The 26,067-nt window shown below is 44.3% G+C and overlaps 1 protein-coding gene across 1 annotated transcript in view; it reads right to left on the bottom strand.

The window, feature by feature from the left end:
- The window catches only part of slc8a1a (solute carrier family 8 member 1a), a gene marked incomplete at both ends in the record, with an annotated part of 89,231 nt that overhangs the window by 34,493 nt on the left and 28,671 nt on the right, over positions 1 to 26,067 (bottom strand). Inside the window, 4 exons of the mRNA XM_084072690.1 lie at positions 21,666 to 21,785; positions 22,265 to 22,531; positions 22,640 to 22,883; positions 23,769 to 24,007. Of these exons, the coding sequence (XP_083928816.1) occupies positions 21,666 to 21,785; positions 22,265 to 22,531; positions 22,640 to 22,883; positions 23,769 to 24,007 (870 nt within the window). The remainder of the gene's footprint in view (positions 1 to 21,665; positions 21,786 to 22,264; positions 22,532 to 22,639; positions 22,884 to 23,768; positions 24,008 to 26,067) is intronic.

Genomic DNA, 26,067 nt, shown 5'->3' with positions numbered 1-26,067 from the left:
ACCTCCATCAAAAGGAAGAGGAACAGCAGCCGTGCGGATTTGAGTACTTCAGCGATCTGTTGAAACTGGACCCACAGACCTTCAGCTGGAAGAAGGTTGAGCTCAGAGGGGAAAGCCCCGGCTGGTTGTATGAGCCCCGCTGTTGCCTGCTGGGAGATCGTGTCGTTGTCTTCGGAGGAGCAAGTCATCAGAAAAACTTTTCTGATGACCTATACATCCTAGACTTACGTCCTAGTCTTAAGACGTTATGTAAGCTAGCAGTTATTCAGTGCGGTCTGGAGCGGTCTGACCTCCCACACAACATCAGGTGGGAACTGGCGGTCATGACAGGAACACAGCAAGACCATGAAGAAAACACAACACAGGTACAGATGTGAACAGATTGCCTTCAACAGCATGCATTCTTTTTTCTTTTCTTCTTTTGCAGTATTGTTTTATTTTCAATAATATATCATGTGATTTAATTTTTCATAGTATGTACATATATTTTGTAAAGCTTTAGCACAGTCACAGCAAGACATTGGCCAGGTCAATCCTTTGTAATTCTGACGATGACACGTTCACCTTTTCAATCAAAATCCATCAGACATCTGGGATGCAATCTGTCTCACTCAACCTCGGAACATTGTGTTAATGACGTAGATGAGGATATTACCCAAGCTAATGCTACATCCCTTTTTTTAATAGCCAAAGTATAAGATAATGGTTAAAAGTGGGGCTAAACAGTGCAGTACTGACATCTGTGGTCAGCAAAGCTTAGTGTGTGTCAAATCAGACCAACGGAAACCTTTGACTTTTTATTGTTTTACTTTACAGTAGCCAATCCTTCTTTACCCCTTTTTCTCCCCAATGTAGTCGTTATGCCAATTAATTCCTCCCCACACACATGTCTGTGTTGTCACTGCTCTTGTATCCTACTGACTCACCTGCCAGTGAGGAGCCCCCACCAGGAGGACGTAGAGCCTTCGTCCTACTCCTCCCGCCCAACACTCCCGCTGACAGGTGCCGCCCCAGCCCATAGGAGTACGTGCAATGACCGATATCACCCTCCTCCCTGCCCGGCTTCCCTCCCCCGAACACGGGCCAATTGTGTGAAGACGCCTGACAAAGCCGGATGCCTACAGATATAGATGGTGCCTTCCATCAGCACCGCCGTGTGTCTCCACAGCCTGGGGGGGGACTCAAAGGAACTTCCTCTTCCGGTTGTTGTTGTCACTGGAGGCAAGTCCCTCCAGCGTAAAGACACTGTGTTGAAGACGTGGACGCACATCTGATCGCTGTGGTTCTTGTGGGAACCTTCAAAGGAGTAGAGCTCGTGTCCTACTGACACCGCAAAATAGTTCTGCATGGCCGGTGCTCCTTTCAGGCGTGCCGTCCAGCGGAACATCTCGTAACAACAACTCTGTAGAATAAAGTAGAGTAGATCAAAGTAGAATAAAGTGCATTAAAGAATAGATTAAAGTAGAGTGGTCATGTCTTCCTGTATCACTTGTATTGGTACAGCAATACAAACATCACATGAAGCTCAGCCAATCCCTGCAGCCAATGGGTTTTGGTTGGCCAATCATGGAAATCGATAAACCAATGCCTGGTTTTCGGATCATGATAGGCGCGCCATGGAGGAGGACGGCCGCGCTTGTACGAGCTCCGTAGCATCGCAATGTTTTTCCCTCTTTTTAGTATTTTTGAGCCTAGTATGTTGAGAAGGAGATCCGAGTCTGGTTTGAGGACACAGACGCTATGCAATCCTGCTTCTACCAGACTGACTGGGGGATGTTTAAGAACGCCGCTGGGAATAACATCAACGAACTCTCAGACTCAGTCACTGCTTTATCAGTAAGTGCATAGACGACATAGTCCCAAAAAAGACAGTTCGGATCCATCCCAATCAGAAACCATGGATGGACAGCGAAGTACGTGTACACATGCACACACAGGATGCTGGTTTCAAATCTGGCGACGTGGAAACGCGTAACACGACACGCGCGGCCCTAAACAGCGCCATCAGGAAGGCGAAAGAGGCCTACACTGAAAAGATGCAAGACCAACTCCGCAATGGCGACATCAGGAGCACGTGGCAGGCGGTACACACCTTGACAGACTGCAAAACAAGAACCAGAAGCGAGGTGAACCCGCCTGCCTCCCTCCCCAACAAACTGAACACTTTCTATGGCCGGTTTGAGATCAGTTCCAACCGCGGCAGCCAAGCGGGGTCATCAGCAGTACCAGCAGAGGAGAACCCTCTAACCATCTCGGAGAGAGAAGTGCGTACAGCCTTCGCACGGGTCAACATCCACAAGGCAGCCGGACCTGATGGGATCCCAGGCCGGGTCCTTAAGGCATGTGCAGACCAGCTGGCGGGTGTCTTCGCTGACATCTTTAACCTCTCCCTCTCTGTTATGATTATGAAGGGTATTAGGAGGCTGAGTGTAGGTTAGGTTTCTCTCCTGTGTCGGTGTGTGTGTGTGTGTGTGTGTGTGTGGGGAGAGTGTCGGGTGTGATTGGATGATTGTAGGAGAAGGGCGTGCCAGCAGCAGACGCATCCGTTCCTGATTGGTGGCCAGGGGGCGGATTCAACTTTAAAAGGCTGTCAGCGGGCCGGCGACAGCGAACCCGTTCCTTCTCAACTTCCAAACCGTCCGTCCTTCTGTGTTCTGTAGTAGCCATTTTGTGCATTGTGAAGCCGAACAGATATGTAATCCTTGATCTCTACTTGATCTACACCATAGATCTTGATGCTTACAACTCGATCCTAACTCGGCCTTGGCCGATTACTGTCATCATCTTGTGATCTAGTGTTCTCAGCTACGAAGGGGGGGGGAATTATTATTATGATTTCGTTTGCTCTTTGTTTTCTGATAGGGAGGTTAGTATTTTTGTATTTTGCTTTCTGTCGTGGGTAGGTAAGAAGTTTGTGTTCTAGTTTTGTTTTGTTGTACATTCCTCCGCCCCTGAATAGAGTTTGTAAACCCTTTTGGAGAATAAAAAGAAAAGATCGAAAAAGCAAACTGTTTGGACGGCGGTTCTTGGGAGTTGGGAAGGGCGGTCTTCCACACCATATGTTATGTCTCGGTTCCCCTAGGCCGGGGCGTAACATATATGGGGGCTCGTCTATTTTCTTTTGTTGGGTAAGTGCGTTTTTTCTTTTTTGTACTTTCGTATTTCTGATTGGCAGTTGTGATAAGGTTAGAATGGACGAAGAAGTTATAAAGGAGTTTAAGAAGGGTCCCTCACGAGAGAAATTAGAAAGGTGCACAAAGGACAATTTGTTGTTGTTGGTAAAATTCTTTGGTGTGGAGGTGCCTATTAATGCTAACAAAGATGAACTGAAACAACTACTAAGTGAGAAGTTGGAGGAGGGAGGTGTATTTACTGGGACTGGGGGGGCCAAAGAGACGGATAGGGAGATATACGCTGGAGCGGAGGCGCCGCGTAATATCATACCGCCTGCCTCTGTTTCACCCAACATTGCGTCACCGGAGCACCAAAATGCACCCAGTGAAATGATACAGGTAACACCTGAAACATCACGGGATGATCTCTTGTTGACGTTGCGCATCAAAGAGACAGAGAATCGCAGCAGAGAACTAGAGATAGAGGTGATGAAATTACGGTTGAAAGCGTTGGAAGTGGAACGGTCACCACCCGTTGTTACCAGTGATGCACAATCCCAGCAATCCACTTCTACTAGTAAGCCTAAATTCGAGATTAACAAGCACATTGCACTAGTACCACCATTTAGAGAGAGTGAGGTAGACTCTTATTTTAATGCGTTTGAACGCATAGCGACTGCTTTAAACTGGCCAAAAGAGATGTGGGCATTATTATTACAATGCAAATTGGTGGGGAGGGCGCAGGAGGTATATGCTAGTTTACCAATGGAAGAGGGTTTAAAATATGAAGTGGTGAAAGCTACTGTGTTACGGGCCTACGAATTGGTTCCAGAAGCATATAGACAAAAATTTAGGAATAGGGAGAAAACTGCCAGTCAGACATACGTCGAGTTTGCGCGTGAGAAGGAGGTATTGTTTGACAAGTGGTGTCAGGCGAGTAAAGTGAAAAATCAGGAGGATTTGCGACAATTATTTTTGTTGGAAGAGTTCAAAAACCGTACACCCGATAATATTGTTGTGTATTTAAATGAACAAAAAGTCAGTTCGGTATCGGACGCGGCGGTTTTGGCTGATGAATTTGTCTTAACACACAAAGGGGTGTTTTTTTCATCTGCACCCCGCGGAAATAATTCTTTCAGACAGCCATCGGAAAATAGAACACGGCCACCAAACAACCCGTGGCGCGCTAACACTAATCAGTCTCCGGGAGAGACGCGTGAGTGTTATTACTGTCATGAATTTGGTCACCTCATTGCCATGTGTCCTAGAAGGAGAGAGACAAGACAGGATAACAGAGTGCCAGCCACGATTACTTTAATCCATACCCAACCTATAGCTTTACCTGAGGGTGAGCCGGTAGTGGATAAAGATTTTGAACCTTTTGTGTCCACTGGGTTTGTCTCTCTCTCTGGCAGGAAGGATGATGAAATTCCTATCAGTATTTTGCGCGACACGGGGGCGAAACAATCTGTCGTTTTGGGCAGTGTTTTGCCTTTTTCTGATGAGTCTTACAGTGGTTTTGACGCGTTGGTCTGGGGGATAGAAATGAGTGTTTTTCGTATCCCCATGCACCATATGTACCTAAATTGCGCTCTTTTTTCCGGTCCCGTTAAAGTGGGGGTGCGAGCCGAATTACCCGTGCCTGGAGTAACACTAATTTTAGGAAATGATTTGGCTGGTGAAAAAGTTTTTCCGCCCCTCGAGGTCGTTGGAACCCTTTTGAAGGTTCCATGCACTCCTACCCCAATGGTGTGTGATTCGTCAACGGTGTTCCCTGTGTGCGCAATTACGCGCGCGCAGTCTCGAAGAAATGGTGAGGCGGTGGATCTCACCAACACATTTATGGGTTTGGTAGATGATGTATCACCCACTCAGCACTCAGGCGCAATTGTCAATTTGTTGCCTAGTGATGCTGAGTTAAGTTTGTCAGTGGATAAACCACAATTCATTCAAGCGCAACAGTCTGATGATACCTTGAGTACATGTTTATCTAGTGTTGGGGCATCAAAAGAAATCCCACACTCTGCAATATACTTGTTAGATGATGGTGTACTTGTTCGTAGATGGTCAAAAAACGATTTTGATTCTGTGTATCAAATAGTTGTGCCTAAGCCATTCCGTAGTCAGGTTCTGAGTTTAGCTCATGATCATGTTTTCTCTGGACATTTAGGAATCAGAAAAACCCATAATCGAATTCTCCGTTATTTTTTTTGGCCTGGGTTAAAAACCGACGTAGTTCAGTTTTGTCGGTCATGTCACACATGTCAGGTTGTAGGCAAGCCCAATCAGATTATTCCCCCGGCTCCACTACAACCCATTCCAGTGATTGGAGAACCGTTTGAACATGTAATTATAGATTGTGTTGGGCCATTACCAAAAACGAAATCTGGTCATGAATTTATTTTTACCATTATGTGTGCCGCAACTCGTTTCCCTGAAGCTATCCCAATGCGTAAAATCAATGCACGGGCCATAATAAAAGCGTTGGTAAAGTTTTTTTCCACGTTTGGCCTACCCAAGCGCATCCAAAGTGACCGTGGGTCTAATTTCATGTCTAAGGTGTTTGCTCAAGTGATGGTAGAGTTGTCTGTCACACATAATGTATCCAGTGCTTATCATCCAGAGTCACAGGGTGCGCTGGAACGGTTCCACCAGACCCTAAAATCAATGATGCGTAAATATTGTTTGGAACACAAACGAGAATGGGATGAGGGATTACCTTTATTATTGTTTGCAGTGAGGGAGACTACTCAGGAGTCCTTGGGATTTAGCCCAGCCGAGTTGGTTTTTGGCCACACAGTGCGGGGTCCCTTGCGACTGTTGCAAGAGAAATGGTGTACTGACAAACCTAGTCCCAGTCATAACATTCTGGACTATGTTAGTGCATTTAAAGAGCGGTTGCATGATGCCTGTGAAAAGGCTTGTGAGAACCTTGAAGGGGCTCAAGAAAAAATGAAAGTAAAATATGACAGTAATGCAATAACCAGAACCTTCCAAACAGGCGAGCAGGTGCTCGTGTTGTTGCCTATGCCGGGCTCCTGTATGCAAGCAAAATTCTGCGGACCTTATTTAGTGCAACGTAAAGTGAGTGATACCAACTATGTGGTTAGCACTCCCGATAGAAGAAAGAAATCTCGTTTGTGTCACATTAACATGTTAAAAAGGTACATAGATCGGGATGGGGGTAATGTCCCGTGCCCACCTGTGGTGATGCCGGTGATGAGTGTTAATGTGGTGCCTGTTCCATATAGTCCTGAAGAGGACGGACTGCATACAGGCAGTGCGCCGGTGCCATGCGCCAGACTAAAGAATTCTGAGATTTTGAAAAATGTAGATGCTCAGTTGTCTACTTTACCAGAGGTGGCTCGTAATGATATTAGTGCGCTAATTTATAGTCATTTGGAACTATTCGGGGATCACCCCACTCAAACTAATGTACTCCAACACGATGTTGACGTGGGGGAACGGAACCCAATAAAACAACATGCCTACAGAGTTAATCCGACAAAAAGGGCCTTAATGCAACAGGAGGTGGAATATCTTTTGGAACATGGTTATGCGGTCCCTAGTGCTAGTTCGTGGAGTTCGCCCTGTTTGTTGGTGCCCAAACCTGATCAGACCACTCGCTTTTGCACTGATTACAGAAAAGTAAATGCCGTAACAAAACCAGATTCTTTTCCACTGCCTCGTATGGAGGATTGCGTTGATCGAGTAGGATCTGCACAATATGTTACGAAACTTGACCTTTTGAAGGGTTACTGGCAAGTACCGTTAACACCCCGTGCGTCAGAGATCTCCGCTTTTGTCACTCCCGATAATTTTTTGCAATATACCGTTATGCCGTTTGGATTAAGAAACGCTCCAGCAACGTTTCAAAGGCTAATGAACAAAACATTAGCTGGTATTAAAAACTGCGATGCTTATTTGGATGACGTGGTGGCATACTCGTCCACTTGGGAGGAACATATCCAAACCCTGTATGAAATTTTCGGCCGACTGCGTGAAGCTAATTTGACAGTTAATTTGGCAAAATGTGAGTTTGGAAAGGCTACCGTTACCTATTTGGGCAAGGAGGTGGGTCAGGGGCATGTGCGCACGATTGCATCAAAAGTGCAGGCGATTCTGGATTTTCCAGTACCCAAAAGTAAACGCGAACTTCGCCGGTATTTGGGAATGGCCGGGTATTACCGCGGATTCTGCAGGAATTTTGCGGAGGTGGTAACGCCGTTGACAAGCATGGTTAGTCCTAAGGTTCCGTTTAACTGGTCACCTTCTTGTCAGATAGCATTTGAGGGTGCTAAGGCTCTTCTGTGCAGCGCGCCTGTCCTTGCAGCACCAGATTTTTCACGATCATTCAAACTTGAGGTTGATGCGAGTGACCGGGGAGCAGGGGCAGTGCTGGTGCAAGAAGACGATAATGGTATTGATCATCCAGTCTGTTATTTTTCAAAAAAATTCCTGCGTCATCAAGTGAATTATAGCACTATTGAGAAAGAGGCCCTCGCAATGCTGCTTGCGTTACAACATTTTGAGGTTTACGTAGGTTCTAGCCCACTACCTATTGCAGTGTATACAGATCACAACCCGTTAACATTTTTATCTCAGATGCGCAACAACAACCAACGCCTTATGCGGTGGTCCTTGTTGTTACAAGATTTCTATATAGATATTCAACACAAGAAAGGAAGTGAAAATATTATGGCCGATGCTCTGTCTAGGGCTCATTAGGAGGCTATCCTGAGATCAAACATTTTTTTGGGGGAAAATGTTTGATTTTTGGGAAGGGGGGTGTTATGATTATGAAGGGTATTAGGAGGCTGAGTGTAGGTTAGGTTTCTCTCCTGTGTCGGTGTGTGTGTGTGTGTGTGTGTGTGTGTGGGGAGAGTGTCGGGTGTGATTGGATGATTGTAGGAGAAGGGCGTGCCAGCAGCAGACGCATCCGTTCCTGATTGGTGGCCAGGGGGCGGATTCAACTTTGAAAGGCTGTCAGCGGGCCGGCGACAGCGAACCCGTTCCTTCTCAACTTCCAAACCGTCCGTCCTTCTGTGTTCTGTAGTAGCCATTTTGTGCATTGTGAAGCCGAACAGATATGTAATCCTTGATCTCTGCAAACACTTGATCTACACCATAGATCTTGATGCTTACAACTCGATCCTAACTCGGCCTTGGCCGATTACTGTCATCATCTTGTGATCTAGTGTTCTCAGCTACGAAGGGGGGGGGAATTATTATTATGATTTCGTTTGCTCTTTGTTTTCTGATAGGGAGGTTAGTATTTTTGTATTTTGCTTTCTGTCGTGGGTAGGTAAGAAGTTTGTGTTCTAGTTTTGTTTTGTTGTACATTCCTCCGCCCCTGAATAGAGTTTGTAAACCCTTTTGGAGAATAAAAAGAAAAGATCGAAAAAGCAAACTGTTTGGACGGCGGTTCTTGGGAGTTGGGAAGGGCGGTCTTCCACACCATATGTTATGTCTCGGTTCCCCTAGGCCGGGGCGTAACACTCTCCCAGGCTGTGGTACCTGCAGGGTTCAAAATGTCAACCATTGTGCCCATTCCCAAAAAGGCCACAGTGACATGCCTGAATGACCTGTCGCTCCCTGTCGCTCTCACAGCAAGCACCTGAACATCACCCCAGATAATGTGCATTCACAGTTCAACCTTGTCAATGCCATTTACAATTCAACACAGCAAGAGCACACAGTGGTACGAGCGCAGCAGAGCCATATAAGGAACGCCCATATATGGAGCGCAGCAGCCGAACCCAGTCCGAACCCTCCAGCAATTCTCGTGGCAAACCAGCGCACACAACAGCAGCAACAAGTTGTGTGACCGAACCACTTACCCCCTGTTTCAAGTAGTGAAATGGTTTAGCATCTGTTTTTAGCTCAATGTTGTACTCCCCCTCCATTCTACCTATAGGCCATAGAATAGTTTTGTAAACTGCTGTTTTACTGACTCCACTGAGGTCAGGTCAATGACATCGTCTCCACTCTCGCTACTAGTCCGAGAGCGACACTCGCTGAACGGCTAAGTAACCCTTGTGTCAGACCTGCCACAACATACACTGGGTTCACTACACTACACTTTTGTAGCCATATAGCTTAAGCTTGGTAGGCTGTAACTCTGGTCCCTGCACTAGGGCTTTATACTCGCTTTCTGACAAGACAGTAACGTCTGCTCCTGTGTCTATTTTGAACTGGCAGCCAAGGTCATTTACTTTCACTGTGGCAAACCAAGCATTATAGGTGTCATCTGAAGTCACCCACCCGAAAAATGCAACTTGGTCCTCCTCTTCCTCACCCCAGTGTTGCCAGATCTGCTTATTATAATTCCCCCCCAAGATTTTAAAATAGCCGATCTACAAGCTCACAACACGTGGCGATGCAACGCGTTGTGAGCTTGTAGATCGGCTATTTTCGAATAGCTGATGCATATGTTTAAAGTGCTCATTTGGCTCGTTTTGGGCTTGTTTTCCTAGACCCGGTTGCTTGTTTCTCTCACAGAATCTGGCAATGACAGCAACAACGGTCCGCAGAACTTCCCACTGAGTTCGAACAAGGAACAACAAACACACAGAAGAACCTGCAACGTAAATGTATTTCTCACCGCTTCTGAAGGCTGTGATACGCTGCTGCTCCTGTCACTCAAACATTTCCACCGCAGCCCGTGGTCACTGTGGCTTCAATTAGAGTCACAGAGGAGCAACATAAAGTCCATTTACATCATGTTCCAACGTTTACATCCACATTCATTCATTACACAACTTCATCCACTGTCCATTTAAACCCAAAGGCGCCACTATCAAATGTCCATTCATTTCATTTACAATCCATAGAATCCGCTCCATAGATGAGTCGTGGGTGAGGGGTATTTTCTGTTGACAATATTCTAGTGACTACTTCTTAATATTCAAAACCATTTAGAAGTAGGCCTACAGTAGGTGCTATGAGGCTGAGCTTCAGCAGGAACTGTGTGACACGTTTCCAGACAAAAACCATAACACTTCTTTATGTTAAGGTGATTTATTAACACTAAATAATAATGTCTAAAACATGTTGTGCTGATGATTAGGTGAATGACACCGAAGACAAAGAATTAAACGCTATTAAAACGCCCACACGGTCAACAGAACATATAGTCCAGGGGCCAAGCCATATTTTGGTACCACCTAAGGTGACCGTAAAGTTTTTGTATTTTTGTCTTCCTACATGTCTCTAGTTTATATTTTGGTATGATAACCCTTCCAATCTTGTAGCTTAATGGCAGTTATCACTACCTACCGGCTAATGTATCCGGTAGGAGACACAAAGTAGAATCTTTGTGTCTCCTACCCCGGGCATCAAATTATTGCGACAAAAAACAAAATATATCCATGTATTCAAGGCTTCATGGGGTGTGCAATTGATAACTTCTCAGATTTTTGGTGTTTGCTTAAAAAAAGACTGCTTTCCATAAGCTTGTAAAAGTTGACCCTCCTTCGGTCTAGGGTGGTCATAGCTGAATGGGTAGAGAGTCCCCCTGAAAAACTTAAAGGAGGAGTTCACCCAAAAAAATATTTATTTTCTATCAATTGCACACCCCATGAAGCCTTGAATACATGGATATATTTTGTTTTTTGTCGCAATAATTTGATGCCCGGGGTAGGAGACACAAAGATTCTACTTTGTGTCTCCTACCGGATACATTAGCCGGAGGGTAGTGATAACTGCCATTAAGCTACAAGATTGGAAGGGTTATCATACCAAAATATAAACTAGAGACATGTAGGAAGACAAAAATACAAAAACTTTACGGTCACCTTAGGTGGTACCAATTTGTGAAAATATCAGTGTTGGCCCCTGGACTAATATTGAGCCTAGCAGCTCACCTCCATTCTCTCACTGAATGCCTGAGACACACCTGTAATAAACTAAAGGTAATGAACAGACACACAGCAGGAGCTAATCAGTCAATCACTGTGGGAATTAAGTGGGAAAAAACGAACAAAATGTGATGGATCTTTAGTTTTCCTGGCATGTAACCAGGTTCTGTTTTTCTCTTTGAATAGAGAAGATAACTCTGGTGTAAACCAAGGTGAAGACCTATTTTTCATTCTTAGTTTCTTCCATGGGACATGCTTGTCAATAATGGCAATAAGGGTTTTGTTTAAAAAATCCAGTGCCAATTCAACATCTGGGATTTCTGATGTAAAGCGAATATCACTGTGGTGGAGCACATTTATTGAAAAATGTTTGAAAATAATGAAACATTTTCAACATGGGAAATGATTGACGATTATGACGATCATGCAAAAAATAAATTGCAATTATCTCAAATAATTGCGATAAATAATTCTGACAGGCTTACTAGTCTAGTTTTAGTTTGATTAGTTGATTAGTTAGACAAAAAAAATGTTTTGGTGGTGCCCTGATGCCTGCTTTATGCTTAGCTGCACGGAAATCGCTGCACAAAAATAACCGAAAATAGACGATCTACAAGCAGCTTGTAGATCGGCTATTTTTGGAGCGCGACACCCACACACAGCCAAGCATTAAAGGGATACACAGGAGTTCAGAGGTAAATAAACACCAGCAGTACTTTTCCCCGACCACCAGGGGGTGACGCAAGAGGGACTTCCATAGAGAGGTACTTTTGAAGGGAATGGTGCCTGAAAACAGGTTGCTTTATTGGGATACAATATGCGGAAATTCCCGCCCTGCTGGTTCTCTGAATTTTTATTTTTAAATAGGCTCTTTCATGATAAATTGACCACATATATGAAGTTAAACAACTACATTCTACCCACACGCTATCTTAAAAGTAAATTCTGTGCCTCAAAAACGAAGTTTGAGAGCGTTTTAAAACCGAAAGTAAACGTTCATACGGACACGGACGCGCACGGACGCGCACATGCGTGCGTTAATTTACGTACCGGACATAAACATAGAACACATAAACATTAGGGAAAATACGGATTTCAGAAGGAGGACTGTGTTTCAATGCATTTAAACACCCCAGCATCATTATGTAGTGGCTGATAGAGGGGAAAAAATGCAAAATATATATATATATATTTTTTTTTTAAATTTAGGCTTAATGTTCCCTACAATACCTTTAAATGACTTGTCTTTAGTGTAAACCCCTCTTTCCTGACTGCTGCTCAGAAGAACAACACACTGCTGGGTCTCTGATCACTAACATATTGCTGGTAACTGATGGAGATAAAATATGATAATATCTGCATCAACACAATACAACTCCAGCTCCTGTATATGAAGACAAACCACATGGAATGATTATAGGATCAATGTAATGAGGGATATATATCTCTAACTCTTGTCTGTTGTCACGTTGACAGGCTTATTACAAACAGCAGTTTCCCCTCCTGTAGCCAACCAGCAGATAATGACAACTTTAATATTGTTTTAACACAGTCTAGTCATTGTAAAAAAAACTAATTTGACTGAAATGAACTGCACAACCATAAGTCAAACAGTGTGTACAACAGTGTGTACAACAGTGTGTACAGATAACAGTTACTATAGGATTAACCCCCTAACTACCATACCCGTAGGGGGATATGAGCACCCAAGCCCCGGTGAATGGCGTAGGCGGAAGTACAGACCTTGCTGCTTGTTTCTCGCGCGAAACCTGGCAACGTTATCTCCCATTGTTTGACACATAATGGCTAATAAAAAGCTGAGATTTGATGAAATTGAGAAACGGGCTTCGCAGTTAAGTTCAGATGGTGATTAGAAAACTGGCAACAGCTCCTCTTTATATTCTCAGGACCTAATCACAGCTGAGAAGGGGAGGGGCAGCCAGAGCCCTCCCAGGTGAGTGACAGGTGAGCTGTGAGGTGTCTATTCACCTGTTTCTTGGCTGTGTTTTCCACTTCCTGTCGGATTTCATTGGATATTATTAGTCATCTGACCGGTTTCATTGGATTTCATTGGATCAAAAGACAGGAAGTGGAACACAGTGAAAAGCCTAGGAAACAGGTGGATAGCCAAGACCAGGGCAGCAGAGCCAGCAAGGCAGGATAGACACTAAACACAGGACAAAGCAACATTAGTGAACAAAGTAAACCAGTGATACTGTAGAATGAGGTGTCCCTACAGTATGTGCAAGAACATAACACCCCTACCCTAAGTTATTGAATGGTCTGGCTCTGACCCCAGCAACACCACACACCATGGTGTCCCTACTGTATGTACAAGCACTTCAGTCAGTCAGTCAGTCAGCATGTGTGTCAGCGTCACATTTCTCCACACCGCCAGAAGGGGCAGTGCACGACCAAACGACCAAACGACCACAATTCCCAATATGGAGCCGTGTGGAACTCCATATTTGGGTGTGAAAATGACGTCACATTGGCTGAATAATAATAAATCTTGCAAAAAATAATAAATCTTGCAATAAAAGTATTAAAAAACATTGGCTGATGCTCTGATGTACATCATGATGACATCATGGTGATGTCATTTCATCTTTTATAAAGACAGACCGGCCAACCTGAGACTGAGTAGCTTGTGATATTTGTAGAACATGGCTGGACAAACGCCTTGGATTGCTGTCACTGACTATTATTGGGGTCAAGGCAAAGAGACTAGGAATACGCCTGAGCCAGCTAATCGTAATATCTCAAAGTTACAGACGAGGAAGAACTTTGCCGGATATAATCCGAATGACACAATACAGGTGCTGTTGGACAAGCTCATGGAGAGTGTCAAACCAAAAACAGGCTTTCCTCCTGACGAGATCCGCGAAGATATCGGCAACAACCCTTGTCAGTATTGCTATGCAACTATAAACGCCCGCGATAACGATCCTAACCACATTGCTGCTGATTATACTAATCCAGGATATCAGAGTCCAAACTTTGTCCTCCCCCAGAACATTGATCTTTGTAGTGACCTGGTTACAGTCCACAACCAGTTTATTGCGGTGGAACGCATTTGGAGCGTGGGACCATGATTAGGGACGAATCAGGCAGTAGAGCGTCACTTCTTCTACCTTCTGCCCCCACCTGACCTGCCAGATGCTGAAGAAAGAACGACGAGGAGAGTGTCGGCGTACCCACACAGCCCTGCTGGACGCTAGTGACTACACAGCCCTGCTGGACGCTAGTGACTACACAGCCCTGCTGGACGCTAGTGACTACACAGCCCTGCTGGACGCTAGTGACTACACATCTGGCTGCACTAGGAGGAATTAGCTTTGAGCGCCACCATAGCTGATTGAGTGGAGATGACCATCCCTCACTTCTCACTCCTAACCATATGACATCATTTTCTATTGGCTATTGATGACAGTGAAGTGACAATTTAAGGACTTTTAAGACCTTTTTTCCTGCCACCTCGTCAGATTCTGTTAAGACGCAGCCTGCCACTGACGAGTTGACATGTTTTTTTTTTCTGGTGGGGGGAGGTGCCATAGCTATGGAATGATGGAGGATCACGACCGGACACATTTTTTTTCCCCCCGATTACACACACACACACACACACACACACACACACACACACACACACACACACACACACACACACACACACACACACACACACACACACACACACACACACACACACACACATGTTTGTAAACAAGGAACCTGTCTATAGTGTGCATCCTCTGTGTTGCCACAGAGAGTGAAAAACAAGTTTTTAAAAAAATATATATATCTATAACCCTAACCTAACCCCTAAACCTAAAACCAAAATAAAGTAACAACCCAACCCAGTAGAGAGCTAGCAACTTGTCTGGAAGGTAGAACACCTCAAAGTCAATTTAACTCTTGATTCTGCCACACTGTTGAAACTGAAAGCAGAGCGTCTGGATACACATGGCTGGGCCAAACAAACAAGAAAACAAAACCAGTGGCGTGCACAGACATTTTTTGAGGGGCAGGTGCTCAAGTAAATTATACTTTTTTTTGTTTACTTGGTCTGCTCTTTTTTCCCTCTACACCTATACCTCTTTGCCAAAAATAGCAGATCTACAAGCTCACAACGCCTCGCAGCGCGAGGCGTTGTGAGCTTGTAGATCTGCTATTTTTGGCTAAAGTTCTCCTCAGAAAAGGGATGCTATGTTTCGAGTGGTTATGGTAAAAAGAAAAATCATATCACATAAAGATTTGGCGGACCCCCTGTAGTAACTCTGAGGACCCCCTAGGGGTCCCGGACCCCCTGTTGAAGACCCCTGCTGTAAACTGGGAAAAAGAAAAAAAAACTTTTTTTTCTTTTTTTCAAAAGGGCACTTCTGGTCAAGAGGGCAAAGGGCAGGTGCTCTAGCACCACCTAGAGTCTATCTGTGCACGTCCCTGTACAAAACATTCTGTACTGTAGCACGTTGAGGGTTGTATCAAATGTAAAATGCAATATGAAATGTATTATTATTATTATTATTATTATTATTATTATTATCACACGGCTGGAACACTGAAGTCCGCCCAGTGGAGAGGGGGGGGGGCTGTTGGCAGACCTGGGGGTCAGAGGTCAGAAGCAGCCAGTGTGTTAAAGAAAAAAATACAATACAATGGTGCCCTCTGGTGGTTCAGCCAAGTATAGTTAAACTAGAAGTGCACACATTGCATTAGATAATAATCAGTACATTTACTCAAGTACTGTACTTAAGTACAATTTTGAGGTATATTTTTTACTTTACTGGAGTATTTCCAATTTTCAGTACTTTTACTTCTACTCCACTACACCTCAGTGGCAAATATTGTACTTTTACTCCACTACAATTATTTGAAAACTTTAGTTACTAGTTACTTTGTAGATATACATTATTATATTATAAAACATACATTAACCACGTTAGAACTATTTTATACCTCGGCTATTTGAAAATAGCAGATCTACAAGCTCACAACGCGAGCTTGTAGATCTGCTATTTTCAAACATTTTAGTACTTTTACTTTTGGTACTTTAAGTACATTTTGATACCAATACATTGTACTTTTACTCAAGTAAATTTAGAATGTGGGACTTTTACTTGTAACAGAGTACTTCTACATTGCAGTATAGATACTTTTACTTAAGTAAAACATTTGAGTACTTTTTCCACCACTGGTAACATGTGATAACCATACATTTTGAGCTTCCAGTTCCTCCTGTGGAATCCATACAATAAGTGAATCATGAATCATGAGCTGCTTTTGCATTTTCATACACATGTATCAGTTCCTCCATTGTGCTTTGCACATCCTCTGCATTTCTCATTTCTCATCAGCTCTTTCATTTCATTTGTTTCACACATGAGTGGCGGTCCTTCTGAACCTTTTCAATGTTATAAGCCAGGCTTTGACAGAGAGCTTGTTTATAATATCACTCATTTTGACATTTACAACATGTACGATTCATCAAGAATACACAGCAAGCACCTGAACATCACCCCAGATAAAGTGCATTCACAGTTCAACCTTGTCAATGCCATTTACAATTCAACACAGCAAGAGCACACAGTGGTACGAGCGCAGCAGAGCCATATAAGGAGCGCCCATATAAGGTGCGCCCTTATAAGGAACGCCCATATATGGAGCGCAGCAGCCGAACCCAGTCCGAACCCTCCAGCAATTCTCGTGCAAACCAGCGTGCACAACAGCAGCAACAAGTTGTTTAATTGTGATCCATGTGATTGGGGTTGTTTAGAGGTTTTGTCCTGTATGGAGTAAAGTGGTTTGTCAGGCTGTGCTTCACCATATTGTTTTTGAATATAATATTCTCGTGGTTTAGGTGGTGGTCCCTGTGGATATGAGCGGTATTGTGGTTCCTTTGGGCGCACACTTTGTATACTTGTAGTGCTCCTATGCACTGGTTCCTTTTGTGTGTCATCTTTTTCCTTTTCAGGTAGTGTGTCACCCCCTTTGTCACAATATTCATTCATTCCATCCGTTGTTGGTGGAGGTGCACTTTCAATTTGAACAGGACTTTCTTTTTCCACAATGGTGAGAACACTTTGGACACCACTGGTGTATTGAGTCTGTCCTCTTCCTCCTCCAGCACATGTTTACTTTGTAGTGCCTTTAATTTTGCAATTGCAGCAGCCTTTTCGGCTTCTGCATGTATGCGAGCAGAAGATACAGATGAGTGCACGCTCCCTTTAGTCCTGCTTGACGCACTTGAACTTGAGTTGCGCCTGGATCTCCAGACACCAGACGCACTGTCACCAAGCGCGATGCCATCATCAGGCTTGGTTGTGGGGTCAGCCTTCCATTTTGTTACAAGATCAATAAAGTCATTACTGTTGCACATTTTTGCTTGAAACCAAGTCTCACAAAGCACACAGTCTTTAGACCTTGTTGGCGTGCGGGAGATTTAAATCTATTATTTTATTCTACAACCAGTTTTAGTTTTCTTTTCATGTGTTGCATCTCTGCAAGAAAGAAAATCTTTAATTTGAAACTTAACCAAACCTGGAGTGGACTTTCTATTTCTTCAACAAACAAGCGTCTATTACTTCAGTCTGTCCAAGAGTGACTCACACAAATGGAAAAGGTTGATTTTGAACAAAAGGATATGTGGTCACTACAATAGTCTAAAGACTCGCTTTGGATTGATACATTTTGAACGAATGGATTGGAAGTAGAGGTCTTCACGGGTCAAATATAAATACCCGAACCCAAATGGACCCGTGAAATTTTTACCCGGAACCGAATGGACCCGGCCTATGGTCCAAATATGAAGGACCGATACCCGAATGGACCCGCGAAAAAAATACCCGTGACCGAATGGGGGTGCAATACGTTAGTCCGACAGACCATTCCTCCGACAGCGCATGCCTCCGACGTTTACTATACTAACCCTATACCAAACCCTAACCCTAACCCTAACCGCACGCGGAAGCCACGTAGTCGGAGTAATGGGATGTCGGACTTACGTATTGTCCCCACCGAATGGACCCGGGCCATTATTAGAAATTGAGAACCGGACCCGAACAGCACCTAGAGCTGTCGGAAACCGACCCGTATAGAACCGTGATATACAAGAACCGAACCCGTACATAACCCGAGCCTCCGAAAAACCCGAACGCAAAATTGTTTGCCAATGTCATTAGTACAAGTTGTCCAGCATTAAATAAGATTTGTTTCATACTTTCTTACCTAAATGTTAACGTAGCCTCCGTGGTTGTGATGTATAATCCCAGTCAATGCTCATTGGACAGCTATACAAAAATAAATCCACGTTCTAGATGTTTGTAATCCTTCTTCTTTGCCAACTATAATCCACGTAAATGTCTAATGTTAAACCACATTTAATGTTGTTTAACATTATAATTGGCTTTGGAGTTTCCATTGTGCTTTGCAGAGTATACCGGTAACAACATGCTATGATATTAACTCGACTATTTTACCATTTTAACCATTAACCAAAGCGTTACGTTAATCGACAATATTTGATATAACTGGTGTATATAAATGAGTGGGTAAAATATGTCCAAGGATTGGTCGGTGATGTCATATCAGATCGCCGAAGAATCCTTGCTATTTTTAAAACAACATGGCATAGCGTCCGTCGCTACTTCCTTGTTGCATAGTGACGTCACTGTCGAATCCTTGCTATCTTTGTCCTAGACTTTCAACGTGTGTGTTGATGATCAGCGCCGTTAATATTGCGCTGTAGTCTTTGCTCGTGGTTGTGAAACACTAAACAGGATCATTATTTCATGTCAACATTCAAGTACAACTATCAGAAGATGTAACTCAGGTAAAGTAATGCGCCACTCTGCAAGTTTAACTAAAGTTTTCCACCTGTCCAAAGTTATTTACAGACAGAGCCTTCGGTCAAGAAAGACGATCATCAAGGCTAATACAGACATATGTTTTAATCATCCTATCTTTGTTAATATATCGCCATTTAGGTCAATGATATAACATTATGTAGTGATATGATAATATAAATAGCAGCCAGTCATTGACTGCGTCGCTGCCAGTCTGTCTTCTTCTGAGCGACCTCCCTCCCTCCACTCGGGTATTAATGGAACCGTCCATCTCACAGTCTGAGCCCCGAGACCCACCGCTCGCCGGGTCCACTCGGGTATTAGTGGAACCGTGCATTTCACAGTCTGAGCCCCGAGAAACCCGCTCGCCGGGTCAACTCGGGTATTAGTGGAACCGTGCATTTCACAGTCTGAGAACCGAGACCCGAGACGGACTGTACCGGCTCCGACCCGGACCCGGAGTCACTGTGAATGGACCCGTGACCGAGCCGGGTACGGGTCCCGGGTATTTCGGGTTACATGCCTAACCCGACGACCTCTAATTGGAAGATATAGCCATCTGTTTGAGTGGAGGACAGCGTGGCTGAGAGAACAAAGGAGGACAAAGAAAGTCGGCGCGGTGCTCTTGCAACGCAGCAGCGGTAGATACAAACTTTTTAAAACAAATCATAAAGAAGAAACTATGACCTGACACTCAACATGTGTGGATGAATTCGATAAAGGAGGACCTGAAGTTAATTTAGGAGCAAAGAAAAGTGACTTTTGATGCGCATTGTCATTGACATTAATTTATTTCATTTCCACTGAATAACAAAATGTGCGCTAAAAACCCACGCCCTCTCTACCTGAATCAATGAATGTCTTGGAATGGAATGGATTGGACTGGACACATAACAGCATCTGATTGTGCTTGTACTGCCTTGTGTATTCACGTTGACTCAGTGTTGTGTTCTAGTTTTTTACGGAAGGTATACGCTACGATACGATGCGCGTGGTCGTGGGTATACGCTCTCGCGTTTTCAATGGATGAAACAGTTTTTGGAGGTGTACGGTAGCGACGAAAAAAAATCTCAAGGTATACGCCGTACACAGCATCTGACGGTAGAACACACCACTGCGTTGACTACAAACTGGAACTGCATGATGCAAATCAAACGGATCAAAAAATGAATGGAACCGAATCAAATGCGGCGGAGATCACCGCGGGTGAACCCGACGTTTCCCAAAGGGACGGGGAGCTCTGCCCGCAAATACAAACTCTCATGGCTAACGCGGAGAAAGAACATTATAAAGGAACTAATGAAGGACAATACGAATGCAGAGGAATTGGATGAAAACATGGCCAAGTACAAATCACTGTTGGACGATTTTAAAGAGGCTCACTTGTGTTATCACAAGCTGCTAAATGAGTCCGAAGAAATATATGAAAGCTTTTCAGTCTGTCACGCCCCTAGCATGACGCACATGCCCTTATAAGGGAGACCGGCTGGGGACTGAGCACACTGCAGCCATACACACCACAATACAAGGCCAATAAATAAATAATATTGAATATAAAGAACTGGCTCCTACACACTTTATACCTGGAAGTAGAACCACAATGTAACCACTTTATACCTGGATGAAGAACTACAATGTAACCACTTTATACCTGGAAGAAGAACCATAATGTAACCACTTTATACCTGGAAGTAGAACCACAATGTAACCACTTTATACTTGGAAGAAGAACTACTATGTAACCACTTTATACCTGGAAGAAGAACTAAATATTTAAAACATGGTGTGGCGCGCACTCGGGTGGCGTAGCCCACCACCACAGAGGTTGTGGGTTCAAATCCACCGCGGTGCATCCGGCTTTGTCGAGTGTCAAAGTATAAGAACACAATTGGCTCGTGTTCGGGTAAGGGAAGACATACAGGCAGACAGGCAGACAGACAGGCAGGCAGGCAGACAGGCAGGCAGACAGACAGATAGACAGACAGATAGACAGGTACCTTGGTAGTCTCACGTAGCCAGACTCAACTGAAAATGAAAAACAGCAACCTCTGCTGTTTGTTCTATGTCTGTTGGGTCTGGCAGGAAGCAAACGTAACACCAGTGAGCAAGGAAACCGGGGTTTGTGTCTGCCTTCAGCGCATCACTTCCGGTTGGTGCGACTATGTTTTCATTCCCACTAACAATATTTCTACACGCAACACTAACACCACTTCTCCCAGAGCAGACGCGTCGCTAGGTCTCTACTAGGTCGGGGGCTTAGCTCCGCAGGCAACGGGCACATGCACGCGCGCGCAGCGCGCGTGCATGTGCCCCTCCTCCCGCGCGGATTTCGCGGATTAGGGTGCTTTTTTCCCCGTTTTTTGTTACTTTATTTCGGTTTTAGGGTTAGGGGTAGGGTTAGGTTAGGGTGATAGATATATAATTCAAAAACAAAAAAAAAAACTTTTAATTTTTTAATTTTTAATTTTTTTTTATTGGTGGCTTTGGACAAAACATTGGTGGCTATAGCCACCGAAGCCCACCCCTAACGACGCCACTGTCCCAGAGAACATGGATGGTTTTGGTTATAAGCCCACTTGTTTCTATGATGAAAGAGTAAGTTAAAATGTGAATATCTTTCCGTGGTTTTGTCTGCTCCGAGGACGCTATTGTTAAATTAGTTTCGATTAGTTTCGAGGGGGGAAGGGTGGACGGACACGTGAATCCCGCCCACTACATTTGATTGGGTAAAGCGCGGCCTGCTTCCTGATCTGAAGGCACACCCACTTGAAACCAGTTCGCACGGGTTGTCAACACGGCTACCGTCAGATTGTAACGCAGAGCAGAATCTGTTCTTGAGAGATTAGTACCTTGGTGGATAGGTGCTCGTTGGTGACCTCTGAACAGACGTGGTTGCTCTGTGCTCGTCTAGCCTGGTCTGCAGCGTGCTTCTTCATGATGTTTCCTGCTCCCGTCATCATCCTGGTCGCCTGGCAACCACGCACACACACACACACACACACACACACACACACACACACACACACACACACACACACACACACACACACACACACACACACACACACACACACACACACACAGTGTAGGCTTGTAGATCTGCTATTTTAGCTATTTGTTTATTTTTAAACAATATTTTGTACATAAGTAGATTGTTGGAATTTTGGGGGGAAAATGTTGACATATTTGACACTAATGACAAACCCAAAAAATTGGGATGCCAGGTTTTAAGTTCTCACATTTTCTAACCCTACCTGACAACAACAGCAACAACAACAACAACACAACAGCAATACGGGGGCCAATATGCACAATACACCATAGAAATATAATAGACTGAACTTGAGAGAAAGAAGACCATGCAATTAACAAAATGTGTTAATTGCATGGTCTTCTTTCTCAATAATAATAATAATATGAATAGTTAGAATAATAATAATAATAATACCTGACAGCGGTAGAAGGCTCTGCTCTTCTGCTGTTGGCTCAGTAACTGGTAGTTCACCATCTCTACAAGCTGTTCTGTGTCTTTCTCTGGATGTTTGAGTTTCAGCTCCTTCAGGAGGCTGGCCGTCTCCCTCCTCACCTCCTCCTCATCCTCATCCTCCTCCTGCTCTGCCTTCTCCTCCTCTCCCCTCTCCTCCATCCTCATCCCTCCACCCAGCTCCTCTCTCCTCCTCTTCCCATCAATCATCTCCAGTTCTTTGGACGAGATCTGTGGAAAAAACGCCCGAAATATATATACTTTGTTTACTTTAAGTCACTCTGGATAAAGAGCGTCTGATAAATGAATACATTGTACATAGTAAATGTTAAACTGTACCTCAGGCTCCCCCTCGACCTCTATGATGACGCCCTTCCTCTTGCCGGCGCGGTAGCGCTTGTAGACGTACTTGTAGAAGAGCAGGCGGCGGTCGGCCACGTAGGCGAAGCCCACGCACAGCGGGAAGAACATCAGCGTCAGAAGCCCCTCCCACACCTCCACCTCGGAGGGCGAGATGACGGCCAGGATGAGGTAGAGCCACGTGTACGCCAGGATGCTCCACGATGCCGTTACAAAGAACACCCTGAGGAGGACGACAACGACACAAAGAACACCCTGAGGAGGACGACAACGAGAACCTGAGGTATGACACCGAGGACAACCTGAGGTATGACAATGAGAACAACCTGAGGTACGACAATGAGAACAACCTGAGGTACGACAATGAGAACAACCTGAGGTACGACAATGAGAACAACCTGAGGTATGACAACAAGAACAACCTGAGGTACGACAATGAGAACAACCTGAGGTATGACAATGAGAACAACCTGAGGTATGACAATGAGAACAACCTGAGGTATGACAACGAGGACAACCTGAGGTATGACAATGAGAACAACCTGAGGTATGACAATGAGAACAACCTGAGGTATGACAACAAGAACAACCTGAGGTATGACAACGAGAACAACCTGAGGTATGACAACAAGAACAACCTGAGGTATGACAACGAGAACAACCTGAGGTATGACAATGTCTTACCTCACTTCAAAAGATATAAATGATCTTTTGAAGTGACACACCTATTTATAGGGCTCTATTTCATCATGCGTCTCGCTAGCCAAGCTAAGCACACCCTTTCAACATATTGTGTACGTGTCACATGAAGCTTGACCAATGTTAGCTTGGTGGACACACGGAAGGACGAGAACGAAAACATAGTCTCCTGGCGGAGACAATAAATGTATTAGTACATGTTTCCAAACAACGTTACAAATGCTTCACAGAACAAGGGAAATAAAAGGTATACCACTGAGGTACCGCTCTGTGAAACTTTGGAATGTCATATATGTATCTAACCCGAGGTGTATGATCTTCAGGCCACTGGGTGGCAGTACAGACACATATCTTACCTGAGGTGTTTGATCTTCAGGCCACAATGTGGCAGTAGAGATGCTTATCTTACCTGAGGTGTTTGATCTTCCTGTGTTCTCCATCAGGTATGACTGACACACACAGGCCGATGATGACGAACATGTTGAAAGCGGCGCTCCCTACGATGGTGTTGGGACCCAGCTCCCCGGCATCGAACCCGTGGCCACACACCTCCACCACGGAGAGGAGGATCTCTGGAGCGCTGGAGCCCAGAGCCATGAGGGTCAGGTTGGAGACCGTCTCGTTCCAGATACGCACCGTATGAGTCACCTGATAACAACATAATATACATAATACTATAATACACACCGTATGAGTCACCTGATAACAACATAATATACATAATACTATAATACACACTGTGTGGGTCACCTGATAACAAAATAATATACAGTGGGTACGGAAAGTATTCAGACCCCCTTACATTTTTCACTATTTGTCATATTGCAGCCATTTGCTAAAATCATTTAAGTTCATTTTTTTTCCTCATTCATGTACACACAGCACCCCATATTGACAAAAAAACACAGAATTGTAGAAATGTTTGCAGATTTATTAAAAAAGAAAAACTGAAATATCACATGGCCATAAGTATTCAGACCCTTTGCTGTGACACTCGTATATTTAACTGAGATGCTGTCCATTTCTTCTGATCATCCTTGAGATGGTTCTACACCTTCATTGGAATCCAGCTATGTTTAATTATATTGATTGGACTTGTTTGGGAAAGGCAAAAACCTGTCTATATAAGACCGTACAGCTCACAGTGCATGTCAGAGCAAATGAGAATCATGAGATCGAAGGAACTGCCCAAAGAGCTCAGAGACAGAATTGTGGCAAGGCACAGATCTGGCCAAGGTTACAAAATAATTTCCGCTGCACTTAAGGTTCCTAAGAGCACAGTGGCCTCCATAATCCTTAAATGGAAGACGTTTGGGACAACCAGGACTCTTCCTAGAACTGGCCGTCCGGCCAAACTGAGCAATCGGGGGAGAAGAGCCTTGGTGAGAGCGATAAAGAAGAACCGAAAGATCACTGTGGCTGAGCTCCAGAGATGCAGTGTGGAGATGGGAGAAAGTTCTAGAAAGTCAACCATCACTGCAGCCCTCCACCAGTCGGGGCTTTATGGCAGAGTGGCCCGACGGAAGCCTCTCCTCAATGCAAGACACATGAAAGCTTGCTTAGAATTAAGGCCAAAAAGTTCTATCTTGGTCTCATCAGACCAGAGAGTCTTATTTCTCATACTCTGGGAGTCCTTCATGTGTTTTTTGGCAAACTCTATGTAGGCTTTCATGTGTCTTGCATTGAGGAGAGGCCTCCGTCAGGCCACTCTGCCATAAAGCCCCGACTGGTGGAGGGCTGCAGTGATGGTTGACTTTCTAGAACTTTCTCCCATCTCCGCAAAGCATCTCTGGAGCTCAGCCACAGTGATCTTTCGGTTCTTCTTTACCGCTCTCACCAAGGCTCTTCTCCCCCGATTGCTCAGTTTGGCCGGACGGCCAGTTCTAGGAAGAGTCCTGGTTGTCCCAAACATCTTCCATTTAAGGATTATGGAGGCCACTGTGCTCTTAGGAACCTTAAGTGCAGCGGAAATTATTTTGTAACCTTGGCCAGATCTGTGCCTTGCCACAATTCTGTCTCTGAGCTCTTCGGGCAGTTCCTTCGATCCCATGATTCTCATTTGCTCTGACATGCACTGTGAGCTGTACGGTCTTATATAGACAGGTTTTTGCCTTTCCCAAACAAGTCCAATCAATATAATTAAACATAGCTGGATTCCAATGAAGGTGTAGAACCATCTCAAGGATGATCAGAAGAAATGGACAGCATCTCAGTTAAATATACGAGTGTCACAGCAAAGGGTCTGAATACTTATGGCCATGTGATATTTCAGTTTTTCTTTTTTAATAAATCTGCAAACACTTCTACAATTCTGTGTTTTTTTTGTCAATATGGGGTGCTGTGTGTGCATGAATGAGGGAAACAAATGAACTTAAATGATTTTAGCAAATGGCTGCAATATGACAAATAGTGAAAAATGTAAGGGGGTCTGAATACTTTCCGTACCCACTGTACATAATATGTATATGTATTATATGTATGTATGTATGTATGTATGTATGTATTATAGTATATTATACTATAATACACACTGTGTGGGTCACCTGATAATTCAACTTAAGTTAGGTTGGGTTAGGTTAGGGTTACGGTTGGGTTAGGTTGGGTTGAGTTATGGTATGGTTGGGTTAGGGTAAGGTTGGTTTAGGTTGGGTTATGGTAGGGTAGGGTAGGTTAGGTTAGGTTGGGTTGGATTAGGGTTGGGTTACTTT

This window comes from Gymnoscopelus microlampas (genome assembly GCF_963454915.1).
Source record: "Gymnoscopelus microlampas genome assembly, chromosome: 2".
Taxonomy (NCBI): Eukaryota; Metazoa; Chordata; class Actinopteri; order Myctophiformes; family Myctophidae; genus Gymnoscopelus; species Gymnoscopelus microlampas.
This window is presented reverse-complemented; position numbering and strand designations above follow the sequence as displayed.